The sequence below is a fragment of the Mesoplodon mirus genome, assembly GCF_964341445.2.
Source record: "Mesoplodon mirus genome assembly, chromosome: 2".
Lineage (NCBI taxonomy): Eukaryota > Metazoa > Chordata > Mammalia > Artiodactyla > Ziphiidae > Mesoplodon > Mesoplodon mirus.
The window spans coordinates 184,365,256-184,390,364 of record NC_138977.1 but is presented as its reverse complement, the minus strand read 5'-3'; the positions used below and the strand labels follow the sequence as shown (position 1 = coordinate 184,390,364).

At 45.4% G+C, this 25,109-nt stretch overlaps 1 protein-coding gene and 2 long non-coding RNA genes across 5 annotated transcripts in view; 2 read left to right on the top strand and 1 right to left on the bottom strand.

Moving 5' to 3' along the window:
- RASSF4 (Ras association domain family member 4) overlaps positions 1-10,096 on the top strand; it is a 36,397-nt gene extending 26,301 nt beyond the window's left edge. For 2 of the 3 annotated variants that reach the window (XM_082603951.1, XM_082603952.1), the window contains exons 7-11: positions 3,948-4,049; positions 4,321-4,372; positions 4,996-5,117; positions 5,975-6,072; positions 7,460-10,096. In XM_082603951.1, coding sequence (XP_082460077.1) covers positions 3,948-4,049; positions 4,321-4,372; positions 4,996-5,117; positions 5,975-6,072; positions 7,460-7,520 — 435 coding nt within the window. In that variant the 3' untranslated portion in view covers positions 7,521-10,096. The remainder of the gene's footprint in view (positions 1-3,947; positions 4,050-4,320; positions 4,373-4,995; positions 5,118-5,974; positions 6,073-7,459) is intronic. The other variant, XM_082603953.1, reaches the window with a different exon arrangement.
- On the bottom strand, positions 1,735-15,178 carry LOC309793501. Its single transcript, XR_014291922.1, has 4 exons — positions 15,090-15,178; positions 14,784-14,923; positions 10,136-10,167; positions 1,735-1,931 (listed from the first exon to the last, which is right to left on the bottom strand). It is a non-coding gene; the product is annotated as an uncharacterized lncRNA (long non-coding RNA).
- LOC309793499 lies at positions 15,124-20,608 on the top strand. Its single transcript, XR_014291921.1, has 2 exons — positions 15,124-15,574; positions 18,199-20,608. It is a non-coding gene; the product is annotated as an uncharacterized lncRNA (long non-coding RNA).
- The last annotated feature ends 4,501 nt before the right edge of the window (positions 20,609-25,109 follow it).

The window sequence follows — 25,109 nt, the reverse complement described above, 5'->3', positions numbered from 1 at the left end:
CCCCAAGCATGGGTGTAACCACTGGGCCTTCTGTAGGCCGGGCTCCATGGTGGTCATGCCAGAATTCACCTTCACCATAGCCCTGTGTGCAGATGTGGTCATGCCCCTGTCCTGATGGAGAAACGGGTTCAGGAGGAGAACTGTCTCGCCCAAAGTCACATCAAAATATCATTCCACTTCATGGCCTCAAAGCCTGTATTTTTCCATCACACACTCACTCTCAATTCATTCTCAAAAGTTGCATGGATATTTGGAAAGTGATGCCAAATTCACTTTTTTTTTTTTTCGGTACATGGGCCTCTCACTGCCGTGGCCTCTCCCGCTGCGAAGCACAGCCTCCGGACGTGCAGGCTCAGCGGCCATGGCTCACGGGCCCAGCCGCTCCGCGGCATGCGGGATCCTCCCGGACCGGGGCACGAACCCGTGTCCCCTGCATCGGCAGGCAGACTCTCAACCACTGCGCCACCAGGGAAGCCCCAAATTCACTTTTAATAAGGCGATTTTCTATGAGGTTTCCACCCAAGCTCAGTTGATATGGGAACGTCCTGTCCCCTACTGTCATTTTCACTTGGTAGATTAAGGCAACTAGGCTGAGGTGTGCCCAGGAGCACGTGTGTCTGTGTCCCAGAGAACCCACACTGCTCCTGATTCCCAGCACTTAGCCTTTTGTCCAAGTTATTGTACTGACCTCAGGAAAAAGAGCTCCTTCCCCAGATGACATCATTTCGTAAACAAACCAAACTGTAAAAGGAGAAGTTGGTTGTTACTATAAAAGGCACGAGGGGCAGTTTGGGTGAGGCCCTAGATGGGGAGTGTCCTGTTAACACAGCCACATCCTGCAGCACTGGGAAATTGGAAGCCAAGGTTTTTAGGTTAAGCAGCTGCCGCAGCTGCCTTCTTGATAGGTGATGACTCGTGGGAGGGGAAGGGGAACCTGGGCAAAGGGAGGTCTCAGGGTCAGATCTGAAGAACAGTCCCCCAGGTGAGGTCTGCTGGGAGCCATTCAAGCCATTCTTGGGGTGCCCTGCACTTCGGGATGAAGAATTCAGCAAGGCAGGCTGAAAGGACCCTGCTTCACCATCAGGACCTCCCTCCACTCCCTGCTAGGTTTGCAGTCAGTATTAATGAGGGACAATAGGTTATCTTGACTAAATCCAGGAAAACCCAGGACTATTTGAGAGTAGTTTCCTGAGAGAGGGAGGGGGAGGCAGGGCTGAAGTTAAACAGAGATTAAGAATGTCTAGATTAGCCAAAGAACCCACCATCTGACTTGGGTATTCTGTAAATCTTGTTCCAAAGGGGTTTTGTCCTTAAAGTGTTAAGTACCATTTGCTAGTATTTGAATATATATTGATATGCTATTTTAAGGGATTACTCAAAGATTTAGAAAGACTATTTGCACGGGTTTAGGCTCTTTCTAGTTCTACATTCCTAAAAAGGAGCTTTTTGCTCCATGACTCAAGGTACCAAAGAGCGGGGTTTATCTTCAGTACATTCACCTCTACTCTAAAGGAGTCATCTCCAAGAGGTGTGTTGGGCACATTAAATCTTACATTAGTCATTGCAAATGTCACAGGGACATGGAGATGTCTGAGCACTCTGTAGCCTTTGAAATGAACAAATGAACAGTGAGGGCTTTCATCACAACCTTTCATGTCCATTGGAGCCGTCTTGCCAAGAAGGGCTTCTTAGCCAGCCAGCCTAACACTCAATACACTGCCCATTCAGGCCCCAGTAAGGGCAGATTTTCCCCCAGTCACAGACTTACCTGCGCCTAAATGTAGACCCATTCTTCCAGGCAAATTGAGTACCTTCCAGGACAGGCACTAGTTAGTGTCTTAGGCATGCTGGACAGTTGATTCACATCTCCTGGATGAGTAAGGGGCTCCCTCTTTTTCGCCCTGCCCTACATGCATTCAGAATCAGTGTCCCTAGAAATCAGGCAACAAAGTACTTGGGTCACAGGCAACAAATAAAGAAAAAAAATTCCTAGAATTAACTTCCTGGGGTTGTTATTCCAGGTTTTATTTCTTAGAACTGTACACTATTGCTTCACTCAATTATTTTCCAAAAGTGTTCTTATTCACAGTAATGTTGGCTTGATTTCCAGACTGGGTAAAACTTAGTACTTGTTTTCACTGCTTTGCCCTGGCCTGTTAGATTCAAATGTGTTCTGTGAGGGGAAAACCATTGTGGTTAGAGACAGGAAAACAGCCACGGTACCCTTGTTCCTACTTGGAGTTGGTTGGTATCTTCTTGAGAAAAGACTTCAGGCAGAAGAAACACTAACAATGTCTTATTGACATGACCTTTCTTCTCCTAGAAATAGCTTGACTTCTGTATTCTATATTTCTTAGAAACTGAGAACCTAGGCTGGCTTTCTGTATCACCCAGAGGCATTCTACATTTCACTGTGCAGAAGGCAGGTCCAAGTTTGAGTCTGGCTCTGGTACTTGGGGACCAGCTGTGGACACTGAACAAGTCCCTCATGCACCCCGAGCCCCTACTGGGAAAAGCAGAGCTAGGGCCATACAGGAGGAATGTGTGAATTGGAATTTGGAAGGCAGGGAGGGGCTTACCCACACGGAAGTCAGACACGCAGGGAGGCCCCTGTGCCACAGTGGTGAAGCATGGGGTTTGGGGCAGCTCTGCCCTTTCTAGATGGGTGATGCTGACAAGCCACTTAACCTGCCCAAGCTTCCATGTCTTTCCTAAGAAAAGGGGACTAGTGACAGGTACTTCTAAGGGCTGTTGTGAGAATTAAATCAAAGATTATATATAAAGTGTTTAGCAGGTTTACTACCTGGCTAGTGATCACTGAGGACTTAATAAGCCTCAGACAATGCCCTGGTTGACTTTCATGGATGGTGTCTCGTAAACAAAGGCAAGATACCTGTGAGAATTTCACGGGCCCCCATAACTGTGCAGAAGCCGTGTGGCTAGAGCACAGGGTACTTGGGAGGGAACCATGTATCACATGTGCATAACATGAGAGGAGCCACGGATGACACTGTCTAGGCTGTGGGACATGCTGTAAGACAGTACTTCTCAAAGTGTACCCTACAGATAGCATCACGGGGCATTTTCCTCAAATGCAGATTTTTGTTTGTTTGTTTGTTTGCAGTACGCAGGCCTCTCACTGTTGTGGCCTCTCCCGTTGCGGAGCACAGGCTCCGGACGCTCAGGCTCAGTAGTTGTGGCTCACGGGCCCAGCCGCTCCGCGGCATGTGGGATCTTCCCGGACCGAGGCATGAGCCCGTGTCCCCTGCATTAGCAGGCGGACTCTCAACCACTGCGCCACCAGGGAAGCCCTCAAATGCAGATTTTGATCCAGGAGTCTGGACTGGGGGGGCCTGTGACTGTATGCTGACACAGCTGATCCAGAACACCTTTGAGTTGCAGAATTTCTGAAAGGTTGTTCCTCTGCCCAACACTGTGGGTAATGGATTGAAAGGGCAGAGACTGGAAGGGGAGAGTTGAGAAGCTGATGCAGTATAAGCAGAGGGGCTCACCTCAGGCACCGATGGGAGCATGGAGAGGAGTGGACAGGTTCGAGAATGTTCAGCCTTAGGATCGGCAGACACTTGGTGATTTGATTGATAGAAAGAGTGAAGGAGAGACTGGTTCCCCCAGCCCCTTGTGAGTGACTTCTACGGCCCTGGTTCCTGGAATCCAGAGAGCTGGACCTTATAGCTTTGTAGGCATCTTTCTTAGAGGCCTCTGTAAGATGTGAGCTGTTACAGCTTCCCTGCACGTGCCCAGATCTGGGCACAGCTTGTGTGTGGATCTTTGTGGCTGGATAGACGCAGGGGTTCCCGAAGCCCAGGTTCGCCTGCTGCTCCAGCCTGCTCAGCACCATCTGGCCGACGGTATGCCCAGACCCTGTGAGATGTCAGCCCCGTGTCCCCTCTGGACTTGCCCTGAACTGCCTCCCCCTTCCTGTACAGACCTCCGTGTTTACTCCCGCCTATGGGTCCACGACCAACGTGAGAGTGAACAGCACCATGACCACCCTGCAGGTGCTCACCCTGCTGCTGAACAAGTTCCGAGTAAGTCTGGCCACAGACGGCCCTGCCCCAGTTGCTGGTGGTTTGCTGTTTTGTTGGGGGAGGGGGCTGGGGAAAGCCATGGCTCCTGGCTAGAAGGATGACCAGGGTTTCCTCAGCTGAGCTGGCATCTCTGGGAATTTAAGCAGAGAGAGGGGAGGGTCCCTGGGGATTTGTGTGTGCGGCACTGAGGCTGTGGTTATTACCAGGGGTCCCTCTCTGTCTCTCCTGTCTGGAAAGGCCATGTTCTGACTTCCTGTTACTACCTGTGCAGGTGGAAAATGGTCCCAGTGAGTTTGCACTCTACATCGTTCACGAGTCTGGGGGTAAGTGTCTGCCTTTGGTTCCCGATCATGAAAACAAAAGTCCCTGTCCATTTGGCAAGCTCACCAGCTGTGCTCCTTCTCTGAGGGCTGGGCTGGCTTGTGCAGCGGGCACAGGGCAGGTGCCCTCCTGGCCTTGGGACATGCTATGCCCCCACCACGAGCACCCCTCCCAGGCCCAAATCCAGGCACATTGTCATCCCTTTCAGAATCCCACCAAAACCACATGGTAAGCTGCTCTCTCCAGTAGGTTCAGCAGGGAGTGGGGAGGAATGTGCATCTGAGTCTTCAAGATGGATCAGAAGCCCCTCGCCCACTGAGAACTGCTGTTGCAGAACTTGTACTGCCTGGCCCTATGTCCAGTGCTGCACAGCCCAGGTCTGATAACTGAGCAGGCCTGGCCTCCCCAAGTCCACTTCCCCATCCCCTGCTCCTTTCAGCCACTGTTCCTCTCTGAGCTGGGCCTTCACTGAAGGACAGGATCACACATCATCAGGGCAGTGTCCATCACACAACACCTGGCAGTGTTGCCAAGCCCCCTGGACACCTGTCTTCCATTACGTTCCTGTCCTGGAACAAAGAGACACAGAGATGCCATGAATTTGGTCCACCACCTTCTTTTTCAGAGAGGACAAAATTAAAAGACTCTGAGTACCCGCTGATTTCCAGAATCCTGCACGGGCCCTGTGAGAAGATTGCCAGGATATTCCTGATGGAAGCTGACTTGGGCGAGGAAGTCCCCCACGATGTGAGTGAGGGCTGAGGCTCGGGGAGGCCTGCTCCTGAGTTACGGGCTGGGGGACAGCATGGCGGACTCCCAAGGGCTCTTAAGGTGACCTTGGGCAGAGCCCTCTTGGGCGATGCTTCCAGGGCCCCCATGGCCGTTCTGAAGGACCGGAACAGTATTGGTTTCAGCCCTTCTTCTCTCTGTCATCCACCACCAGATGTATCAGCTGGCTCAGGGGAGATAAGAAGTTGGGTCTTAGAAAACCACAGCCTGGCCTTTCCCCTTCAGACAGATAGAATCTTTTCCTTCATTGGAGCGTGTTTTGTTGTCATTGCATTAAAGACCCACAACAAGGGCTCCTTAACTAGGGCCTAACTAGGGCTTATGGAAGGGACCCTGTGGAGGTCTATGTCTCAGGACAGCCTGAGTCCTGGCTGGGCAATGGGCACATTTCCAAACTCCCTGCACAGAAAAGGCTTATAGGGTGTGGACCCCAAGGAGAAGGCCCAGTGACCCTGTATCCCTTGAGCCATTCAGACTAGTGTAGTTTCATTCCATTGTTAAAAACAATGGCATTCCCACCGTCTCCACCCCACCCCCAGAGAACACCCAGTGCAACTCCACTCACTATTGAATGCTCTTCCTAAAATTCAGCTTAATCTTTCCTCCCAGGGATCATAGTTGCCTTTGAGGTAAGAATGGGCTCCATCCTCCCATCCTGGTACACACAGAGCAGTGTTGGGCGTGGGAGGAAAGCAGGACAGCCTCTTCCTTGGATTTAAGACTGCTGAATCGGCCACTATGGAAGCCACGAGGAAAAGAAAACACACTTTCGGCTTCTAATTTAAAACACATTAAAATGTTCTTGGATTTTCTAGGTCGCTCAGTACATTAAGTTTGAAATGCCGGTGCTGGACAGTTTTGTTGAAAAATTAAAAGAAGAGGAGGAAAGAGAAATAATCAAACTGACCATGAAGTAAGCAGCACTTAAAGAGCCAGTCGTGGGTACTGAACGTCAGGGCAAGTCTGCAGGGCCGAGCACCCAGGCTGGGGGCTAGGAGACCTCTCTCCTGCAGGTGTGCCAGGTGTCCTCACGCAGCTCGGGGACACCTGCTCACTCTGGCTCCCCAGCACCGCCCTCTGACCCCTTGCTCAACACTGACACCAAGCTGGGGTGACAGCCTGCCAAAATAGGGGGATGCAGCCCAGACCACTCATCTAGCCTTGGCAATCTCACCAGCACAGGACAGGCACAAGCTGCTGAAAAATGCCCAGGAGAGTCAGGCAGGAGCACGGGTGGGCCCTGGACCAGGGTTGTGTGTTCTGCTGGTGACATTGCTCTGGAGGAGCAACCGAGAGGGGGCCTGCTTGTGCACCTTCAGCCTCGCCTGGGCCTTTCACGCTAGCCGGAATTCTAGGCCTGCCCCACAGCAGCGGTTATTGGAACTGCCTGCACCAGGTGATGTTTGCAGGTGCAGGGGACCAGTGCAATGGAAAGGTGAGCAGGTGTTACCTGCTGGCTCCTGGGGAAGCTACATCAGGGCCCGGCTGTGTGAGGTCAGCCAGGTTGCACATCCCAATGATCTGTCTCTCTCTCTGCAGGGGAAGCTCGGTCCCAGAGTCCCTCTTAGGAAGGGAAGGAGAGAGGCTGCTGTGAGGGCCCGTGGTCAGGGGACTGGTTCCGATTCTGGCATCTGGCTGAATGATTCTTAGAAAGGCTTCTATGTGTGCAGTCAGGCCCCATTCAGGCAGTCAGCAGAGACCTCGATCAGAGGAAACGGTCTACATGCAGTCAGCAGTGTCACCGTGGCTAGAAAGGACTTGAGGGTCACCTGGTCAGCCTGTTCGATGTACAGAGAGGAAACAGCGGCCTGAGATAAGGAGGCAGCACCACGTGACTGCAGGGCCCGGGCTTGAACGCAGGCTTCCTGATCCCTACTTTGCCGCCCTGTATACTCCAGCACACTCCTGTCTGTACTGGAGAATCTTTTTTTTTTTTAACGTCTTTATTGGAGTATAATTGCTTTACAATGGTGTGTTAGTTTCTGCTTTATAACAAAGTGAATCAGCTATACATATACATATATCCCCATATCTTGTACTGGAGAATCTTTGGAATAGAAAGATCATTCTGCTTTGAAGCTTGACAGGGTCTGCAGCCCTGTTTGACTGCTCCTCAAAGCCAGTGGTCTTGTGGGATGTGGGCCTGGCTTTTCCCTCTCCTGGCAGAGGAGAGATAGTGGCCACTAATCAGCCGGTCAGGAGTCGTGGGTCTCCGGGCCCAGCATCTATGTGCTCCCTTGCTCGCCCCCTCCCTGTCCCCTCCAGTATCAGTGAGTCCTCTTGGCTGTGTTTCCCTCCAGGTTCCAAGCCCTGCGTCTGACGATGCTACAGCGCCTGGAGCAGCTGGTGGAGACCAAGTAGCCCACCAGCACCTGCCTCTTCCGAAGCCCCCAGCAGCCAGCGCACTCTGAGCGCTGGTGGCCGGGCCCTGATTGTCACACAGATTGGTCACACTGGCTGAGGAATCCAGCACCCGCGTTTCTACCTGTCCACCTGCCTAGGTAGCATGAGTCCCATGTCCCTGGCTCTTGGCTCCAAGGTGAGTACTCACAGTGCCCAGACCTAAGCCTGAGGAGCCAGGAACTTGCTGGGTGGGGTCTGCGTGTGAGACTGGCCTGGGCCGTGAGCAGCCCTGAAGCTGTGACATGGGCCACTTATGTAGCTGGATAGCATGGCCAGTCCTGTTCACTCCACATGTCTCCTGCTCAGGAGAGCAGGAAGTGACCTTGTTTCTAGGGCGTGGGCTCCATCTGCTGTCCCAGTGCCCAGCCCAGAATCACAAGCCCTTATCCTCATTCAAACACATGAACCACTAGACCCCCGTCTGCCCTCGTCTCATGCTGCCACTCAGAAACTCCGCAGGGGAAAGCAAGGGCTGCCAGCGGGTATGGGACGTGCGATGCTCCCAGCCATCACTTCACCATGGCGTCCCTGGCCCTCAAGCCTCTGATGTCACTCCATGAGCCTCACGTAGCCCCGTGCCCTGGCAGCAGAGGTCAGACTGGGAGTAAGACCACCAGCAGCCCATCTTCTCTCTGCAACACGCACTCTGAGCTTCCTCAGCAAGACCTGAAGGGATTCGTATAAGGAGCTCGCTGCAAGAAACATGTCAATTTGATCACATTGAGGAGGTGACCCACGTGGCATTGAAAGGGTGCTGCCAGGGTGCGTGCGGGTCCAGGAGCTGTCCAGGGACTGCCGGCAGTGGCTTGGGAAGGCCGCGCTCTGCCCCGTTGCTGCTCTCCTCGGACACCTGTGTGCCTCCTGCCCTCTCTGGGTGTGTGTTCCTCCCCTCTCAATACTTCCCATCAAAGGGCCACCAAGGGAAAAATGTCTGTTTGGGGAGAAAGGGCTTTGAATTCCCTGGGGCCAGATGCAGAACAATTTGGGTTTGTCAGCAGATGGAAAACTTCTGGAATGAACAAGAAGGCATTTGCAAAAATTGTGTAACGGTTTACATTGGTCATGTGAGGTGTTTGTCCAAAACAGAGCAAACTGGAGACCAAATTCTCCCACTGGGGCCCATGGATAGTGGCTTAAAGGGAAAAAGGATAAAGTCTCCCAAATATAGAAATTCAATATGAGGGAGATTCCCTCGGTGCCTTGTGCAGCGCCCATAAAGAACAGAGCCTGGGAGCAGCTGTGCCAATAGAACCCACTGTTCAGGGTGAACTTCACAACAGGATTGCCCCGACCTGGCGCCATCTGCACAGAGGCAGGCACAGAGATGCCCAGGGGAGGTCTGCTGTAGTCTCTGCTGTCTCTGCTCGCCTTTGGCAGCATAGTTTCCTGGGTACTCAATAAAGGTGTGCTGTATTGAACTGAAGGAGTTAGGTCCAAGCTTTTTTTTTTTTTTGCTTGTGTGTGTCCACCCTGACCCTCTGCTCTAACCTCTGACACTCTTGTCCCACAGTACGCGTGGCCAAGTTTGGCAGAAGAGCCAAAGCTGAGCCACAGCCCGCGGCTCATGACACTGACACGACTCCTTCCTTTCCGTGCACATTCTTGGGGCTGGTGTGGGGCCTCAGGACAGAGGCAGCTGCAGGGCACAGAGGAGGAGTCATTGGTGGGGGTCTGTAGACAGCCTGGACAACAAGCACAAGGGTCACCCTGAATCGCAGAGTCCCAGCATCAGGAGGACCTCGGGAATCTTGCAGGGCTGGGGGTGGGGCATGGTGACAGGGTCTAGGAGAGGGTAGAGAACGACTCAAACAGGGCTCCTCAGTAAAATAGTGAAATAGCTCCCAGACCGTTATTTATAGGCTCAGGTCAAGGACAACTGTTGTCCATTGTTCAGCAGTAATTGAGGGACCGCCTTGTGCCAGACCTGTGCTCAGCCCTAGAGGGACAAAGACAGAGCCATGCTGTGCCCTGTGTTCAGGAGTCTCAGACAAGACCTGGGAGAAGCAGGCCACACACCCTGGATGGTCAGGGGGCCAGCAGGGCAGAGAGATGGTGAAGGTCCCTGGAAGGAGGCCCAAGGCTGAGCCCGACTTGCCTAAGAGAGTGTGTGTGACATTCTAGCCTGAAGAGGCCTGCCAGCCCTGGAGCAGACAGGGCCTGGCACATCGGAAGCCATCAGATGAAGAAACCCTCTGTAAACATCCCAGTTGTTTTGTTTTCTTTCAGTCGTTACAATATTACTTCATTTAAGGCCTGTCTTGATACGTGTCACTTGTGAAATAGAATTATCAAAACTAACTTCTGAATAACATAGCTAAGAAATCACTAACAAGTTGTACAAAAGGGAAAATGGGGGCTTCTCTGGTGGCGCAGTGGTTGAGGGCCCTCCTGCTGATGCAGGGGACACAGGTTCATACCCCGGTCCGGGAAGATCCCACATGCCACGGAGCGGCTAGGCCCGTGAGCCATGGCCGCTGAGCCTGCGCGTCTGGAGCCTGTGCTCCGCAACGGGAGAGGCCCGCGTACCGCAAAAAAAAAAAATAAATAAAGGGGGGGAAAATGTACAGACATACCTCAGAGATGTTGCAGGGTTGGTTCCAGGCCACTGCAATAAAGCAAATATCACAATAAAGTGAGTCACACAAATTGGTTTCCCAGTGCATATAAAAGTTACATTTATGCCCTACTATAGTCTATTAAGTGTACAATAGCATTATGTCTAAAAAAACAATGTACGTACCTTAATTTTAAAATACTTTATTGCTAAAAAAATGCTAACAATCATCTGAGCCAAGTTGTAATCTTTTTGCAATAGTAACATCAACGATTATTGATCACAGATCACCATAACAAATATAATAATAATGAAAGGCTTGAAAATTGTGATGTCAACTGAAAAAAAAAAACACACAACCTAAAATTTGTGAGTTACGTTTTATTTGGGGACCTTACTGAGAACTATATCCCACGAGACAGCCTGTCAGACAGCTTTGAGGAACTGTTCCAAAGAGGTAAGGGAGGAACTAAGATATGCAGGAGTTTTTGCTTAAAAAAAAAAAAAAAAAAAAGCCAAACATGTAGTTGAACACCAAAACATGACTGCTGATCACAAAAAGCAGAAGTCTCAAGTTAATGATTTTAGTGCCTTTTGGTGTGTGGGAAGATGCAAGAGTCTGCGTTCATTAAAATTATTCCTTAGATACGCATCTTAACTATCTAGGGCCAGTATCCTGTTTTTCTCCATCCTAAGCTGCCCTCAGGGTGCACCCCTTGGAGCAGCTGTAGTGGCTGATGTCTTGATAGCACCAACATTTCTTGTTTACTGAAATGGCTGTCTACATTTCTTTTGTCCACAGTGAGAATTACCAAAATGTGACACAGAGACACAAAGTGAGCAAACGTTATTGGGAAAATGGCACCAATAGATTTATTCAATGCAGGGTTGCCACAAACCTTCAATTAAAACAAAAAAAATGCAATACCTGTGAAGCACTATAAAGCAAAGCACAATAAAACAAGGTATGCCTGTGCACTTCTGCAATCATCTGAGGGGTTACAAAACTTTTTATCAACACTACTTGCTTTTCAGAGGCAATTTGAAAAGCTGCTAATTCAGCTCACCCTGACACCACAATTTCAGACTTTCTCTGTTTGGCTCTGCGGTTTCCTGATGGTTTGTATGGGAGTTCCATGTGCCTCTCTCCACAGAGCTTAGATTATTTGTCATATGTTGCTTAACTCACTGGTATCGCAGGTAGTAAATGTTATCCAAAGATAAAGTGAAGATTCCTGTGATGAGTGTCCTCTCTTAAAACAGGACAGTCTTCCCAGGTCAGGCCTCCAGAACCAGGAAAAATAATAAATACAGGATAAAATCAACATGATTGCAAAAGATCTGAACTCAGGAAAAACAGGGTGATTTGCCCAGAGCAAATTACCAGAAGGAATCAAAAAACAGCTTGTTTTTCCCACAGTGACAACCATATGCTACCTGCTTAGAATGTTTACCAGAAAATGGATTAAAGACCTTCCCACTGTTAAAATAAAGCCATTCATTCACCCAGGATACATCTGGCCCCTTAGTCCTAGGGAAACAAAGCACAAGGCTTATCCTGTCAGATCAGGTGATCTGTGGAGAAGCTGGCAATACACAATGTGCCCATGTGGGCAGGACACAGGTGCCCTGCAGCTGCAAAGCAGCAGTGGGATATTTTTGTCAGGTGCCCTGCTGGGCAGCAGCCTCCCTGCCCCTCAGTCCCTCAGCCATGATCGGGCAGGAAAGGCAGTCGGACTCAAGCCTTTCCAAATGTAAAAACGGCAAGTGCAAGTGCTGTATTTAGCCCCCATGAGCTGTGATTGTCTGGGAGAAAGCCAGCTGCCGACCTGCCCTTGGACTCCCAGCATTCGGGTGGGGCTCTGCTGCCTCCCGGCTGGGCTTCTAACAGAGACGTTTTCTGCAAACTCAGGAATGGGAATTCCCAGAGTTTCCTTTCCCAGAGAACCCAAAGGAAACAGAAAGCAAAGTCTCAGGCTTGGTGGACAGCACCCTTGTTCAGGGGCCCTTCATGGGAGACAGACCGCTCCTTACTGCACTTGGCCCTTGGGCCACACATGTGACCGGCTTCTTTTGCATTGTTGCCAAATGCAGACCCAAGGCAGCAGTGCTCCCTGTTAAGACAGTGCTTTTTGGTGTGTGTCTCTGTCTGTCTGCAAGGGAGTGGGATGCAAGGGACAAAGCCATAGTAAAAGGAAGCTGTCTTGCCAAGACTGTTCTCAGCCCAGAAGCCTCTTCTTCCTACAATGAGCCCTTCCAATACAACTGGGCTCAGGGACACAATGGACCCCACTGCGAGCCGTTTCCCAGAGGAACCCCAGCCATTAAGGGATCTGGCCTCTCTTGACCCAGTTTTCCCTGAAAGATGTGCTATTACGAGAACACAGCCTATCTTTGCTACCCTGACTGTACCTCCCTCCTTTCCCTCCCCCACTTTCAGCTTTCTGTTTTGTAAATATCAAGTGTGACCAATTTCAATAATTTGTTTAAAAATAACCTGGAATTCTATTTGAGAGATATTGCTAGGTAGAGGTTAAGAGCATAGGCTCTGGACCCAAACTGTCTGCCACTTGTGGCCTTAGGCAAGTTACTTGCCTCCATTTTCTCATCTGTAATATGAGGATTATAACAATTCCCATCTCTTAAGATTGTGAAAGGTATATTAGCTTTGCTGTAGTAACAAGTGACAACAACAATAGTGGCTATAACAAGAGTGTTTACTTCTCTGGCCTGTTACATGTGACTGCAGGTGGACCCAAGTGGGCTCATGTGGCTCTGCTCTACATGTCTTCTCATCCTGGGCTGAAGGCTGAAGGAGCAGCCCCTACACGGGACCTATTATTCTTGAGGCAGAGGGGAAGGACAGAGTGGTGGCAGAAACACAGTGACCCAAAGCTGCTTCTGGGATGGGCTATACTTTGTGTCCACACACATGCAGTTAGCCACTGCTACTCACATGTAAAGTCAACATCAGTGGGATGGGCTATCGTTCACTAGAAGACAATGAAAGTCACACAGGATTAAGCAGGGATGTTAAATCCAAGAAGGGTAGAGCAAATGCTCAGGAGCAGACATATCACAGGAATATTGAATGAGGCACTGCCACTGCTTCAAACAGTGCCTAGAACATAATAGGCACTCTGTAAGTGTTGGCTATCATTATACTAAGGAATAAACTGAGGGCATAAAACCCTGCCTGTTTTCTCTCCCTCTCTTTTCCTTTTACCCTTTATTCTTCCTCCCCTCCCCACCCCATAACCTTTTCTATCTCTTGCCCCTCTCCATCCTTACCTCCTACTCTGTCCACTCTTGGCCACCCATAGCCCTGTATTTCCTGACTTTTGTCTCTCTCCTTTTAAATTTCATCTTTCTTTACCCAATTCCCTACTTCTCTAACCTACACATCTCTGGGCCTCTGTAGCTGGCCCATTTGTTTTTAGGTACAGGCAAAAGGGATAATCCACCTTTATGTGGGACATGAAGTTAGTTTTAACTAATAACTCTCTTACTAATAAAATTTTTTGAATAAATTATTATTATTTTAATGTACATAGAGCAAACAGTTCCATCAGGTCATTTTTGTTCTTGAAACTTTTCCTAAACTATCTTTGACCATTGTCCCCTACCCCTACCCCCTCCAGCCACCAGCATCAACCACTTATAACAATTTAATAATAAAATAACAATGCCTCATATTTCTTATGTGTTAGGCATTGTGCTAAGTGCCTTACATTATCTTATTTAATCTTTACAACAGTCCAGCTATCATCTAGATAACTGAGCTGACACTCCCTGTCCAGGCCTTAGTCAGTTTCACGCTTTGCCATCTGCAGAGCAGAAAGCTCCAGCTTGAGATCTGAACCTCTGATCTAGTCTGGCCTGTGCCATCAACTCGCTGTGCACTTCAGACAAGTTTCCCTCTCAGCCTTATTTTACTGCTCTTTAAGACGGATACGAGGATCACTGCTTCGCAAGGCTATAAAGATGAATGACCAGAGAATAGATGTAAAAGCACTTTGTAAAGAAGCATCTTATAAATTCATTCATTCAACAAATACTTGCTGAGTGCCTGCTACCTTCTGAGCACTGTTCTTAGCACTACAGATATAACAAAGAACAAGAGACAGATCATGACAACTTTGTGTGCCACTGTGAGGCCATGAGCTTTTGCTGTAATAACATGGGAAGCCTTTGGAGGATTTTGAACAAAATGAATGACATGATCTGACTTGGGTTTTAAGAAGATCACTCTGGGGCTGTGAACATACGTAGGGAGACCAGTGAGGAAGCCAATGCAATAATCCAGACAGGAGATAACAGCAGCTTGGTGGAGTTTATAGCAGTGGAGGTGTTGATAGTGGCTCAATTCTGGATATATTTTGAAGATCGAGCCAACAGAATTATAGATGGCTTGGATTTGGGTTTGGGGTGAAAAAGGAAACAACAGTGTCATCAAGATTTTTGACCTGAGCAATTGGAAAGTTGGAATTGTCAACTGTCGGGATGAAGACTGATAAAGGAACAGGTTAGGCGAATATCAGAAGTTCAACTGGGGGTATGTTAGGTTCGGGATGTCCATTACACATGCAAATAGCATTGGGTAATTAACTGGATATATAAGTCTAGAGTTCAGTAATATTTGCATCCCAAGTTTGGACTGGAATTACCAGTTAGGGAGTCTTCAGCAACTACAGATGGTATCTGAAGCCATTAGACTGAAGGAGTTCCAGAGGCAAACGAGGGCCCGGAGAGAAGAGAGGAGATGGCGTGACCCAGCACAGGTTAGGTTGGCGGAGGGAGAGGTTGGCTGTAAGAAATGAGAACCAGGAGAGATCATTACCAAAGAGAAACAAGGGGGTGTGTTGAAAATCACGAGACTTTGGAGCCAAAAAGACCCATTCCAATCCTTGGCCATCCACTTATACACTGTCTGAACTCGAGCAAACTTCTACTCTAAGCCTTGGTTTCCTTACCTGTAAAATGAGTATGATCGTTCCCATTTTGTAAGGGCATTTTGGTATAATCAAATAAGGTGACTCATGAAAACTATCAGGAACAGTTTAGGCTCTCCAAAAGTACTTCTATATAATTAATAATTAAACAATATTTGTAGAAAGAATGAAGTCTCGGGGTGGGACAGGCTGGTGTTGCGTTTCAAAAGCTGCGACACACAGGCTGCAGCTCGTCGGCCCTGTGGCTGGCTCCTCCATCTCAAAGGGAGAAGACCACAGGTCTTGTGGTCCAGGGGGCCACAGGATGCCTTCCAGGGGTAGGAGAGGAAAACAAAACGACAGGAAGAAACGAAAAGTTGCTTTTTTCCGCTGGGCCCGTGAGCATAGAGGGGCACTCCGCCAGGATCCTAGAGCGACCGCGCGGCGCAGGCGAACGGCTCGGCCTGCACTTCCGGCGGCGCGAAGGGCGCGGGGCGAGCGAGCTAGGGCGGCGGCGGGCTGGCGCGGTGAGTGGGCCGGGGCCTCAAGAGCGCGAGCTGGCCGCAGTGGGGCGGTGCCGGCTGGGCAGCGGGTTGCCGGGCGCGGCTTCGGTCCTCAACTCTCGGCTGCCCGAGGGCTCTGCGCTGGCTGGCGCCGGGGGCGGAGGGAGCGGGGCGGGCCCGGCCTGCGAGGAGCGCTAGCCAGAGGCCTCGGGAGAGCGGAGACCTTAACGGAAGCCCGGGCGAGTTGAGGCCAGAGGAGGACAGGCCCGGGATCGTGAGCCGCATTCCTTACGCCCTCCATCAGGCGCATGTCAGGATAAAACAGATTGAACCAAGCGCTTGGGTAGCACCGGTCTGTTCTGAGCGACTTACAGACTCATTTAAACTTCTAACACCATGCTAATGTAGTGGCTTTATTGTCATCCCTATTTTATGGACGAGAAAGCAGGCGCATTCCAGTGAGGCGTATTCGCATGGCCAACAGCTCCGTTCATTCAAGTTTCCCTTAATACCCGCACCTGCTGTGAAATGAGGCTGAGCACCAGTCGGAGCGCTGGACTTGGCGTTGGAAGTTGGGGCTGCAGTCTGTTCTGCCACGAAGAATACAGGCTCTGGGGTCAGGCTACTAGGGGGTGGGAACCTGGCCGAAGTATACCTGCCTTTCCTTAGAAATGGAAGTAAAATGAAGATAATCCCATAAACCTGCTCTGAGAATTAAATAAGATAGCACAGTGACTGGCACCCAGGCTGCCTCTTGGTATGATTTCCTCATCTGTAGTGTTCTAGATGGTTTAGATAGTCTCTGAGTTTCCTACTAGAACTGACTTCTGTAGTGTTGAAAAAGTGGGGTTTCTTTCAGTGTGTAATTACCATTATAGCTATTTTTGAACACCAACATCATGTACCTGACATACCTCCTTGTAATAGATGTTCTATATTTACTAAAGTTAAGAAATGAGTAGTGCTCTCTCTGTAATTTTGTGTTGTATGCAGTTTGCTCTTTCTCATACTTACCTTAATTGCAGCAGATATACTTAAATACATGAAGTCTCAGCACTGTCAGGTCTGGAGTCTCAATTATACAATAAGATGATGGAAAGGCAAGAACAATGATGTAATTTTTGTTTTCAGTTATTTGCTTTGTAAGCTTGTGTGCAGAGACCCAGGGTAATTATTCCCATTTTAAAGTCTACTTTCTGACAATAAGATGTGGAAATTAGTTCCAATAATTGTATTACCTTTGCAGTCCTAGGTTTTCCCACATTGTCCCCTATTTGGACTTTGTGCTTCTTTGGTTGTGGCCATTATTTTAAGTAACCTTATAAGTAATTAAATGAAATTAATTTATTTGAAATTTTGAATTTTTGTAGCATGTAGGTATTTTTAAAATTCCATCCTATTTTTACATGTAAACTTACTTTCTTCTCCTCCTCTTCTTGTGTTTTACCTACCACCTTTTATTCTGTTTCATTACACTATCAAGTAAAAGTTCTTTTGAAAATTTTCTTTCTCAAAAAAAAAATTCCTCTTTTCAAGTTTTCAAAGTATTGCCCTCTTTCTTGGATCATTGGAATCGAGAGGAAATAATTACGAAATATCTCTTCATTGACATTTTCCTCATCCAGTATTTATTGAATAGATTCACAGAAATTTTCCACTCCTTATAGAGTAGTCCTTACATTCAAAACAACTTATGCTACAAAGTTAGAACTCAGTTGCTCTCTAAAGCTGTGAAAGTAGAATGGCTAAACAAACAAGGATAAACAGAAATATTTAACAAAGTAGTATTATTTGTCATTTCTTTCTAATTTGGACACCTTAATGAGTCACCCATGAGTATAAGTTTAACATGGGAGTAAATATTAAAATATAATGATAATCTATTACCCAAATTTTGATTGTCTTTTGGAGTTCTTTTATTCCCATTAAGATATTACATTGTCTCCACTTTTTAATCTCATTTGTTATTGTCCAACAAAAATTTAGATTTCATATTATCACTTTTTTTTTTTTGTCCTGTCCCAACAGACAAAAACTCCAAAGGTAAATTTGGTTATATTTATTAAGTTTGGACTCTGGAATTATTAGAATTATTTTGCAAGTATTTTTTGCCAGAATTGTCTTTGTTTTTATATATATTGAATACATTAAAAAAAATTTTATTGGAGTATAGTTGCTTTACAATGTTGTGTTAGTTTCTACTGTACAGCAAATACATATATACATATGTATATATACATATACAGCAAATATATATATATACATATATCCCCTTTTTTGGATTTCCTTCCCATTTAGATCACCACAGACACTGAGTAGAGTTCCTTGTGCTATACAGTAGTTTCTCATTAGTTACTTATTTTATACATAGTATCAGTAGTGTATATATGTCAATCCCAATCTCCCAGTTCATCCCACCCACCCACCCCTTTCCCCCTTGTATTTATATGTTTGTTCTTTATGTCTGTGTCTTTCTGCTTTGTAAATAAGATCGTCTATACCAATATTTTCAGATTCCATATATATGCCTTAATATACGATATTTAATTTAAAAATGGATGCAGTTTTGATGGGCTGAAGAGATATTAAAGTTGAATAATTAACAAATCATCTATAATTTGTTTTTTATTTTTTTCTTCTACACATAGAAAATTCTGAGCTGTGTAGCTCTAGGAAGTGCAACATTCATTCAGAAGAAGAGTGTAGACTCTTAAGAATACATTTGGCTCTTCACCATGCGGTTAGAAAAACCTAAGGGAGGTATATCTCGGAGCTCAAGCCAAGGAAAAGTCTATGAGAACCAGCGCAAAACAGGCCGACAGCGGCAGAGATGGGGAATGACTGTTCGCTTTGAATCAAGCTTGAGTAGACTGAGAAGAAGCTTGGATGAGAAGCCTTATAAATGTGTCGAATGTGAAAAGAGTTTCAGTCAGAGCTCAACTCTTTTTCAACACCAGAAGATCCATACTGGAAAGAAATCCCATAAATGTGCTGATTGTGGAAAAAGTTTCTTTCAGAGTTCCAATCTCATTCAGCATCGACGGATCCATACTGGGGAAAAGCCCTACAAATGTGATGAGTGTGGAGAAAGGTTTAAACAGAGCTCAAATCTCATTCAGCACCAGAGAATTCATACTGGAGAAAAACCCTATCAGTGTGATGAATGTGGCCGATGTTTCAGCCAGAGTTCCCACCTCATTCAACATCAGAGAACCCACACAGGGGAGAAACCCTACCAGTGCAGTGAATGTGGCAAATGCTTCAGCCAGAGCTCTCACCTTAGGCAGCACATGAAGGTGCACAAAGAAGAGAAGCCTCGTAAAACCCGGGGCAAAAATATTAGGGCAAAAACTCATTTAGTATCATCTTGGAAAGCTGGTAAAGGAAGGAAGTCAGTGGCTGGTCTCCGCTAAGGGCACTGCATCAGCCCTCTTTTAAAAATAAAAAGCATTTCTTTTAGAACTGGAGATATTTTTTAATAGTGCACTTAAATACTGTATCCTTTCCTAGCATGGAGACATTGGGAGCTTAATGATACTGGGCTGAGAGAAATTACATTGAGTCCAGCCTTCCTTATTTTTTACGTAACCTGGAGTACAAAAAATTGAAAATGTGTTTTGAGAGAATATAAGCTTGATCTCGTTCGAAATTGCTTCTTGCATCATTTTGACAAAACAGTCATGTTTTGATGACGTGTAGAAGTGTAATTCCAATGACTACTCAGTTTCAGGAATTTCTGTGGAAGGAATACTTAAAAGGGAGAAGAAATTAATTCCATTAGTTTTGGAGTTCTATAGTAGATGAGATTTTATGTTTGTAAAATTTTGTAGTGTATTAGCCATTGGTTTGTAAGTATGACTCAAGATGCAACATATTAAAATGAATTCATGTTCACAAATTTTTAATCAACGAGGTGCATCACTCTATGTTAGCTTTCCTTTGTTTTTTTCCTGCTGCTTATGGATAATTAAAGGAGTAGAATTTCCCTGTTTTTCACTAAATTGTTAGTAAGTGATACTCTAGAAGCCAAAGAGAGAACTGAATTAGACCGCAGGTCTCCTATACTTGCTAATACTATCCTTTGTGATGGTGTTACGCCGTGTCACTTGTTTTCCAGAAATTAGAATGGATTTATGTTAGTCCATCCCCGTGGCTTTGACTTCTTTTGGCATTCTCTTGTGCTCTGACAAACTGAGCTAGCCTTTTAGATCTATGAATAAATAAATAAACCAAAATTATTTTTCCAAAACCATCTCAACTTGCAAATTAAAAATCTACAATTTACTTGCCTCCCTGCCTTCCCCTTTGAGAGCTTCATATAACCCTGATTATCTTAAATGTTTGCCTGTTGCAAAGTGAGGTTTTTAAGAAGTCAAGTGTTGGTGCATTGTAGCTCCTTTGAAATCTAAGTTTAACTTTTTCTGAGTTATATGAATTATTTACAAAACCAAACAAATTTCTTATCTTTCATCAGAACAATGCTGAGTACCAAACATTTTGATGAGCCTTCAGCTTAGGTTTTAATTTCTATTGAATGCTAACATTCTGCTGATTTTTTTTTGTATCTTTCAAATCATAACAGTTCCTGCTGTACTCATAATGACAGTTATCCATAAAAATTTTTTTTAAATGGAGTATTTTGGATACTACTACCTTCTGTTTATTTTTCTCTTGGGAAATTGTTTTGATGTTGTAGGCAACATCTAAAATCACAGCCTTTGGAAGAATCACTTATTTTGCCTGCCTTTGATTGTCTCAAACTTGAACTTTGCCTCCCTCATGGCCTTGTATTTGAGTGCAGAGTCATAGAAGATGGCTTTGTTGACAGCATTTCATCCAATAGGATATCCACAAAGTGTTTTGTGAGTACAGGCATGCCTTGGAGTACCACAATCAAGCAAGTATCATGATGAAGTGAGTCACTTGAATTTTCTGATTTCCCAGTACATATAGAAATTACGTTTGTACTGTACTGTAGTCTATTAACTGCAATAGCATTATGTCTAAAAAGCAATGTAATACCTTAATTAAAAATACTTTATTGCTAAAAAATGCTAACCATCGTCTGAGCCTTCACTGAGTCATAGCAGTAACATCAAAGATGACTGATCACAGATCATGTAACAAATATAACAATAATGAAAATGTTTGAAATATTGCAAGAATTGCCAAAATATGACACAGAAAAATGAAGTGAACAAGTGCTGTTGGAAAAATGGCACCAATAGACTCGTTTGATGCAGGGTTGACACAAACCTTCAATTTGTTTAAAAAAAGAAAGCAGTAAAGCAAAGCACAATAAAACAAGGTATGCCTTATGAAGTGATCACAGTTATCTTTTACAAAAGACATTGTTTAGATTTTACTGATCGACTTATGTCTTCAGAGGCAGAGAAGCTATTGAATCAAATTTGAAATTGTCAGTGGCAAAAGTATTACTCCCACAAATTTAAAGGTGAGTTCAATTTTATTTTGACTTGATTCAGTACTCCTGAGAGAAAGGGATATCTATAAAGGGCAAGAACCATCTAATAAGTTCCTAAGGGAAATGTAAGTATTTGTATGATTTTTTTTGGCAGGTAGTGGGAGTACATCTTCAAAATAGAAATTCATAGCCACAAACAGTATTTATTCCCCATGTTAGGGAAGTAAAGTCTGTCATTCTGTTGAGAAAATAAATATTTGTTGAATACTGGCCATGCGTAAAAGACTGGTAGAAAAGGTAATTTTTTTTAAAGTAATACTAAAAATACAGGTCATGAATATACAGTATGACTGCCATTCAAATTGGGAGAATTTACATCTGGTACAGGGAAGAAGGAAGGGATCTTGAAAGGGATGACATTTACATTAGGTTAGGGAATAGAAACCCAAAAGTCTATAGAGGCCAGATAGCTAATGTAAATGAAGTGAGAAGAGCTGAGTGCTGTAAACTGAAGTGCACATGCCCATCTAAAAGGATAACCCTGGCTCAGTTTTAGCCAGTTAATGCCATGCAGAGATTCTGGCCCAGATATGCCAGGTCTTTTGATTTTTCAAGAGAAACAGATTTTAAAGTTCACATCACTTCTTAACCAGTTTGCCACACCTGAACTGTTTTGAAGCCTCTGTGTGTGACTGTGTCTGTGTTGGAGGAGGGGGTGGCGGAGGGAGAGAGCCTGGTATGGTGCGAGGCAGAGGTACATGATGGAGCGGAAGCTGCATAGCACAGAAGAATCTGCTCAGAGAACAGCAAGTGGCTGCTTTATTGACAGTCCAGTTTCACCTAAGAGTTGTGAGAGAGAAGGCTGGAATGGGCCTCCAGCAGAGCCTTAAATATCAACATTAAGAGTGAAATGGTTTAATAAGGTGGGATGCATGAAGGTTTTTGGAGCACAGGTTAGAAGGTAATGGATGATCCAATGAGAAATAATAGCCAGCCAGAAGAAAAATCTCCCAGAAGAGACCCACTTGGCTCACTGGACCTACAAAGCTTCACTTCCTGCCTTGGGGCACAAGTCACCTTTCATTCCCTGCCCCACACTTAATGACATCAACTCCAAACTGCTCTGTACCTTTGCTTATTCTGCTTTGACTAGTATCTATTCTGAGAGGCCTCCAGAAAGTAGGCTTTGAACCTTCCTTAGATGTTCTTCCTTTAACTGAATTGTAATGATCCATGTTTCAATCTCTTTCTCATTCTCCCTCTCACCTACTAGACAGTGAACTCCTGGCTTATAGTAGTCATTCAATTGAAAGTTTTAATGAAGAAAGGCCAAGAAGGAAGTACAGAAAGAAGGTGAGAGAAAGAGGTAAGAGGTTAGTTCTGGAAACTTTCCAGGTTGGCTGTCAGCTTCCATGGCAACCTAGCTAGAGTCCCACCTAGAACTTCACTTTCCCTGTCTGCCATCCCTCTCACTCTTCTTCAGTCTTCTCTATTCTTTGGAAAGTCCTTGCTCATTGCATAATTCATTCTTCAGCCTTGCACATAGCACACACTTACATTTGTTGAATGAATTAATTAAATAGGTAGTGAAAGGACAAATGTATAAAATACCATCAAACTCTAAGCAGTCAGATTCTCATGGTCTGAAGGAACCTGGGAAGGCCACTTACCTCATCTTCCTCTAAATTGGATGATTATTTTGTAATGACCAGATTCTTCTGTTAGGCTCTTTGAAGTATAAAATACACATAGAATCTATATGGTTTTAGAAAACTAATGTCATTTTCAACTTTTAAGTGACCCAAAACTCTGTGTTTTTCCCCTTAAAAACATATCTGGAACATTTTTAGGACTTGGCAGACTTTAAAACAGACTTTTTTTTTATATATCAGTTTTATGACCAAGCAATTCTAGATCCTCCAAAAGTCAGTGAAGTTTTTGGGAAGAGATGTGAAGTTGGTAATTTGGAGAGACTTTTCTATATGATTTGAAAGGTAGACACTTGGGTCACAGAGACCACTTGGTGTCCCTGAGAGTCAAGAGTACTCTTGTAATAGTCCAAGTTGAAAGAAATGTTTAAAGCAGGGCTACAGAGTAGGGAGTGCAGGGAGGAGAGAAGTGATACTGTGGTAACAGTGGACAGGCCTGGAGACACAATAGATTTGAGGTGCAAGCAAGAGAGGAAACAAGATGATGGAGATTTCCAGCCTAGGTGACTAGGAGGTTTGGGGGAGAAGACAATTTGCTTTAGGAAGTGCTGATCTTGAGATGCTTGGAGTATCTGGGTGAAAAATATAACGGGAGATTGAATATCTGTGTCTGAAGTGTAGAAGATATTGAAGAAGGAACTCAGTATTTGCGCCACTCTTTGCCAGATGCTTTATATGCGTTAGATGTATACTAGTCTGCTTGGGCTGCCATAACAAGATATCTGACTTAGTGGCTTAAACAGCAGATGTTTATTTTCTCACAGTTCTGGAGACCAGAAGCCCATGTTCAAGGTTCCAGCAGAGATGGTTTCCAGTGAGGAATATCTTCCTACTTTACAGACATCTGCCTTCTCACTGTGTCCTCACTTGGCCTTTCCTCACTCCATGCACAGGAGCAGAGAGAGAGATTTCATTCTCTAGTGTCTCTTAAAAGGATACCAGTCTAGTCCTATTAGATTAGGACCCCACCCTTATGAACTCATTTAACCTGAATTCCATCCATAAAGGCCCTATCTACCAATACAGTCACACTGGGGGTTAGGGCTTTCCCTTATGACTTTGGGGAGGAAACAATTCAGACCCCAATAGATATTTCCTATTATAAACAAAGAATTCCAGTAATTTACTCAAGGTTAAACAGGACCAAAAGGTCCATGTCCTTTTGAATGTCTCTATTTAAAATCTTGTTACTACATCCTAGACGATGTGAGATGAATCCACTTTTATGGCTATCAGAAACAAAAGTAACAACCCCATCCTCTTTGACCTCAGAGAGAGACTTGAAGAATAAGAATGAGTGTTCACTCTACACACAGCCTTCAGCTCTCCTGACTCCCTGGCTGAGTCTACCTTGGTTGCATAGATTCCCGTAAGTCTGGATTTATTTGTACCTTAAGAACCAAAGGATCATGAGAAGACAGGGAAACACACAGCAGATGAAGGAGCAAGGTAAAAATCCACCAGACCAAACAAATGAAGAGGAAATAGGCAGTCTACCTGAAAAAGAATTCAGAGTAATGATAGTAAAGATGATCCAAAATCTTGGAAATAGAATGGAGAAAATATAAGAAACATTTAACAGAGACCTAGAAGAAGTGAAGAGCAAACAAACAATGAAAAACATAATAAATGAAATTAAAAATTCTCTAGAAGGAATCAATAGCAGAATAACTGAGGCAGAAGAACGGATAAGTGACCTGGAAGATAAAATAGTGGAAATAACTACTGCAGAGCAGAATAAAGAAAAAAGAATGAAAAGAATTGAGGACAGTCTCAGAGACCTCTGGGACAACATTAAACGCACCAACATTCGAATTATAGGGGTCCCAGAAGAAGAAGAGAGAAAGAAAGGGACTGGGACTTACCTGGTGGCACAGTGGTTGAGAATTCGCCTGCCAACGCAGGGAACATGGGTTCGAGCCCTGGTCCGGGAAGATCCCACATGCCACGGAGCAACTAAGCCCATGCGCCACAACTACTGAGCCTGTGCGCTAGAGCCCATGAGCTACAACTACTGAGCCTGAGTGCCACAACTACTGAAGCCCGTGTGCCTAGAGCCCGTGCTCTGCAACAAGAGAAGCCACTGCAATGAGAAGCCCGTGCGCAATGAAGAGTAGTCCCCACTCGCCGCAACTAGAGAAAAAGCCGCTCACAACAACAAAAACCCAATGCAGCCAAAAATAAAAAAAAAATTAAATAAATTTTAAAAATTAAAAAAATAAATAAAAAGAAAGGGACTGAGAAAATATTTGAAGAGATTATAGTTGAAAACTTCCCTAATATGGGAAAGGAAATAGTTAACCAAGTCCAGGAAGTGCAGGGAGTCCCATACAGGATAAATCCAAGGAAAAACATGCCAAGACACATATTAATCAAACTATCAAAAATTAAATACAAAGAAAAAATATTAAAAACAGCAAGGGAA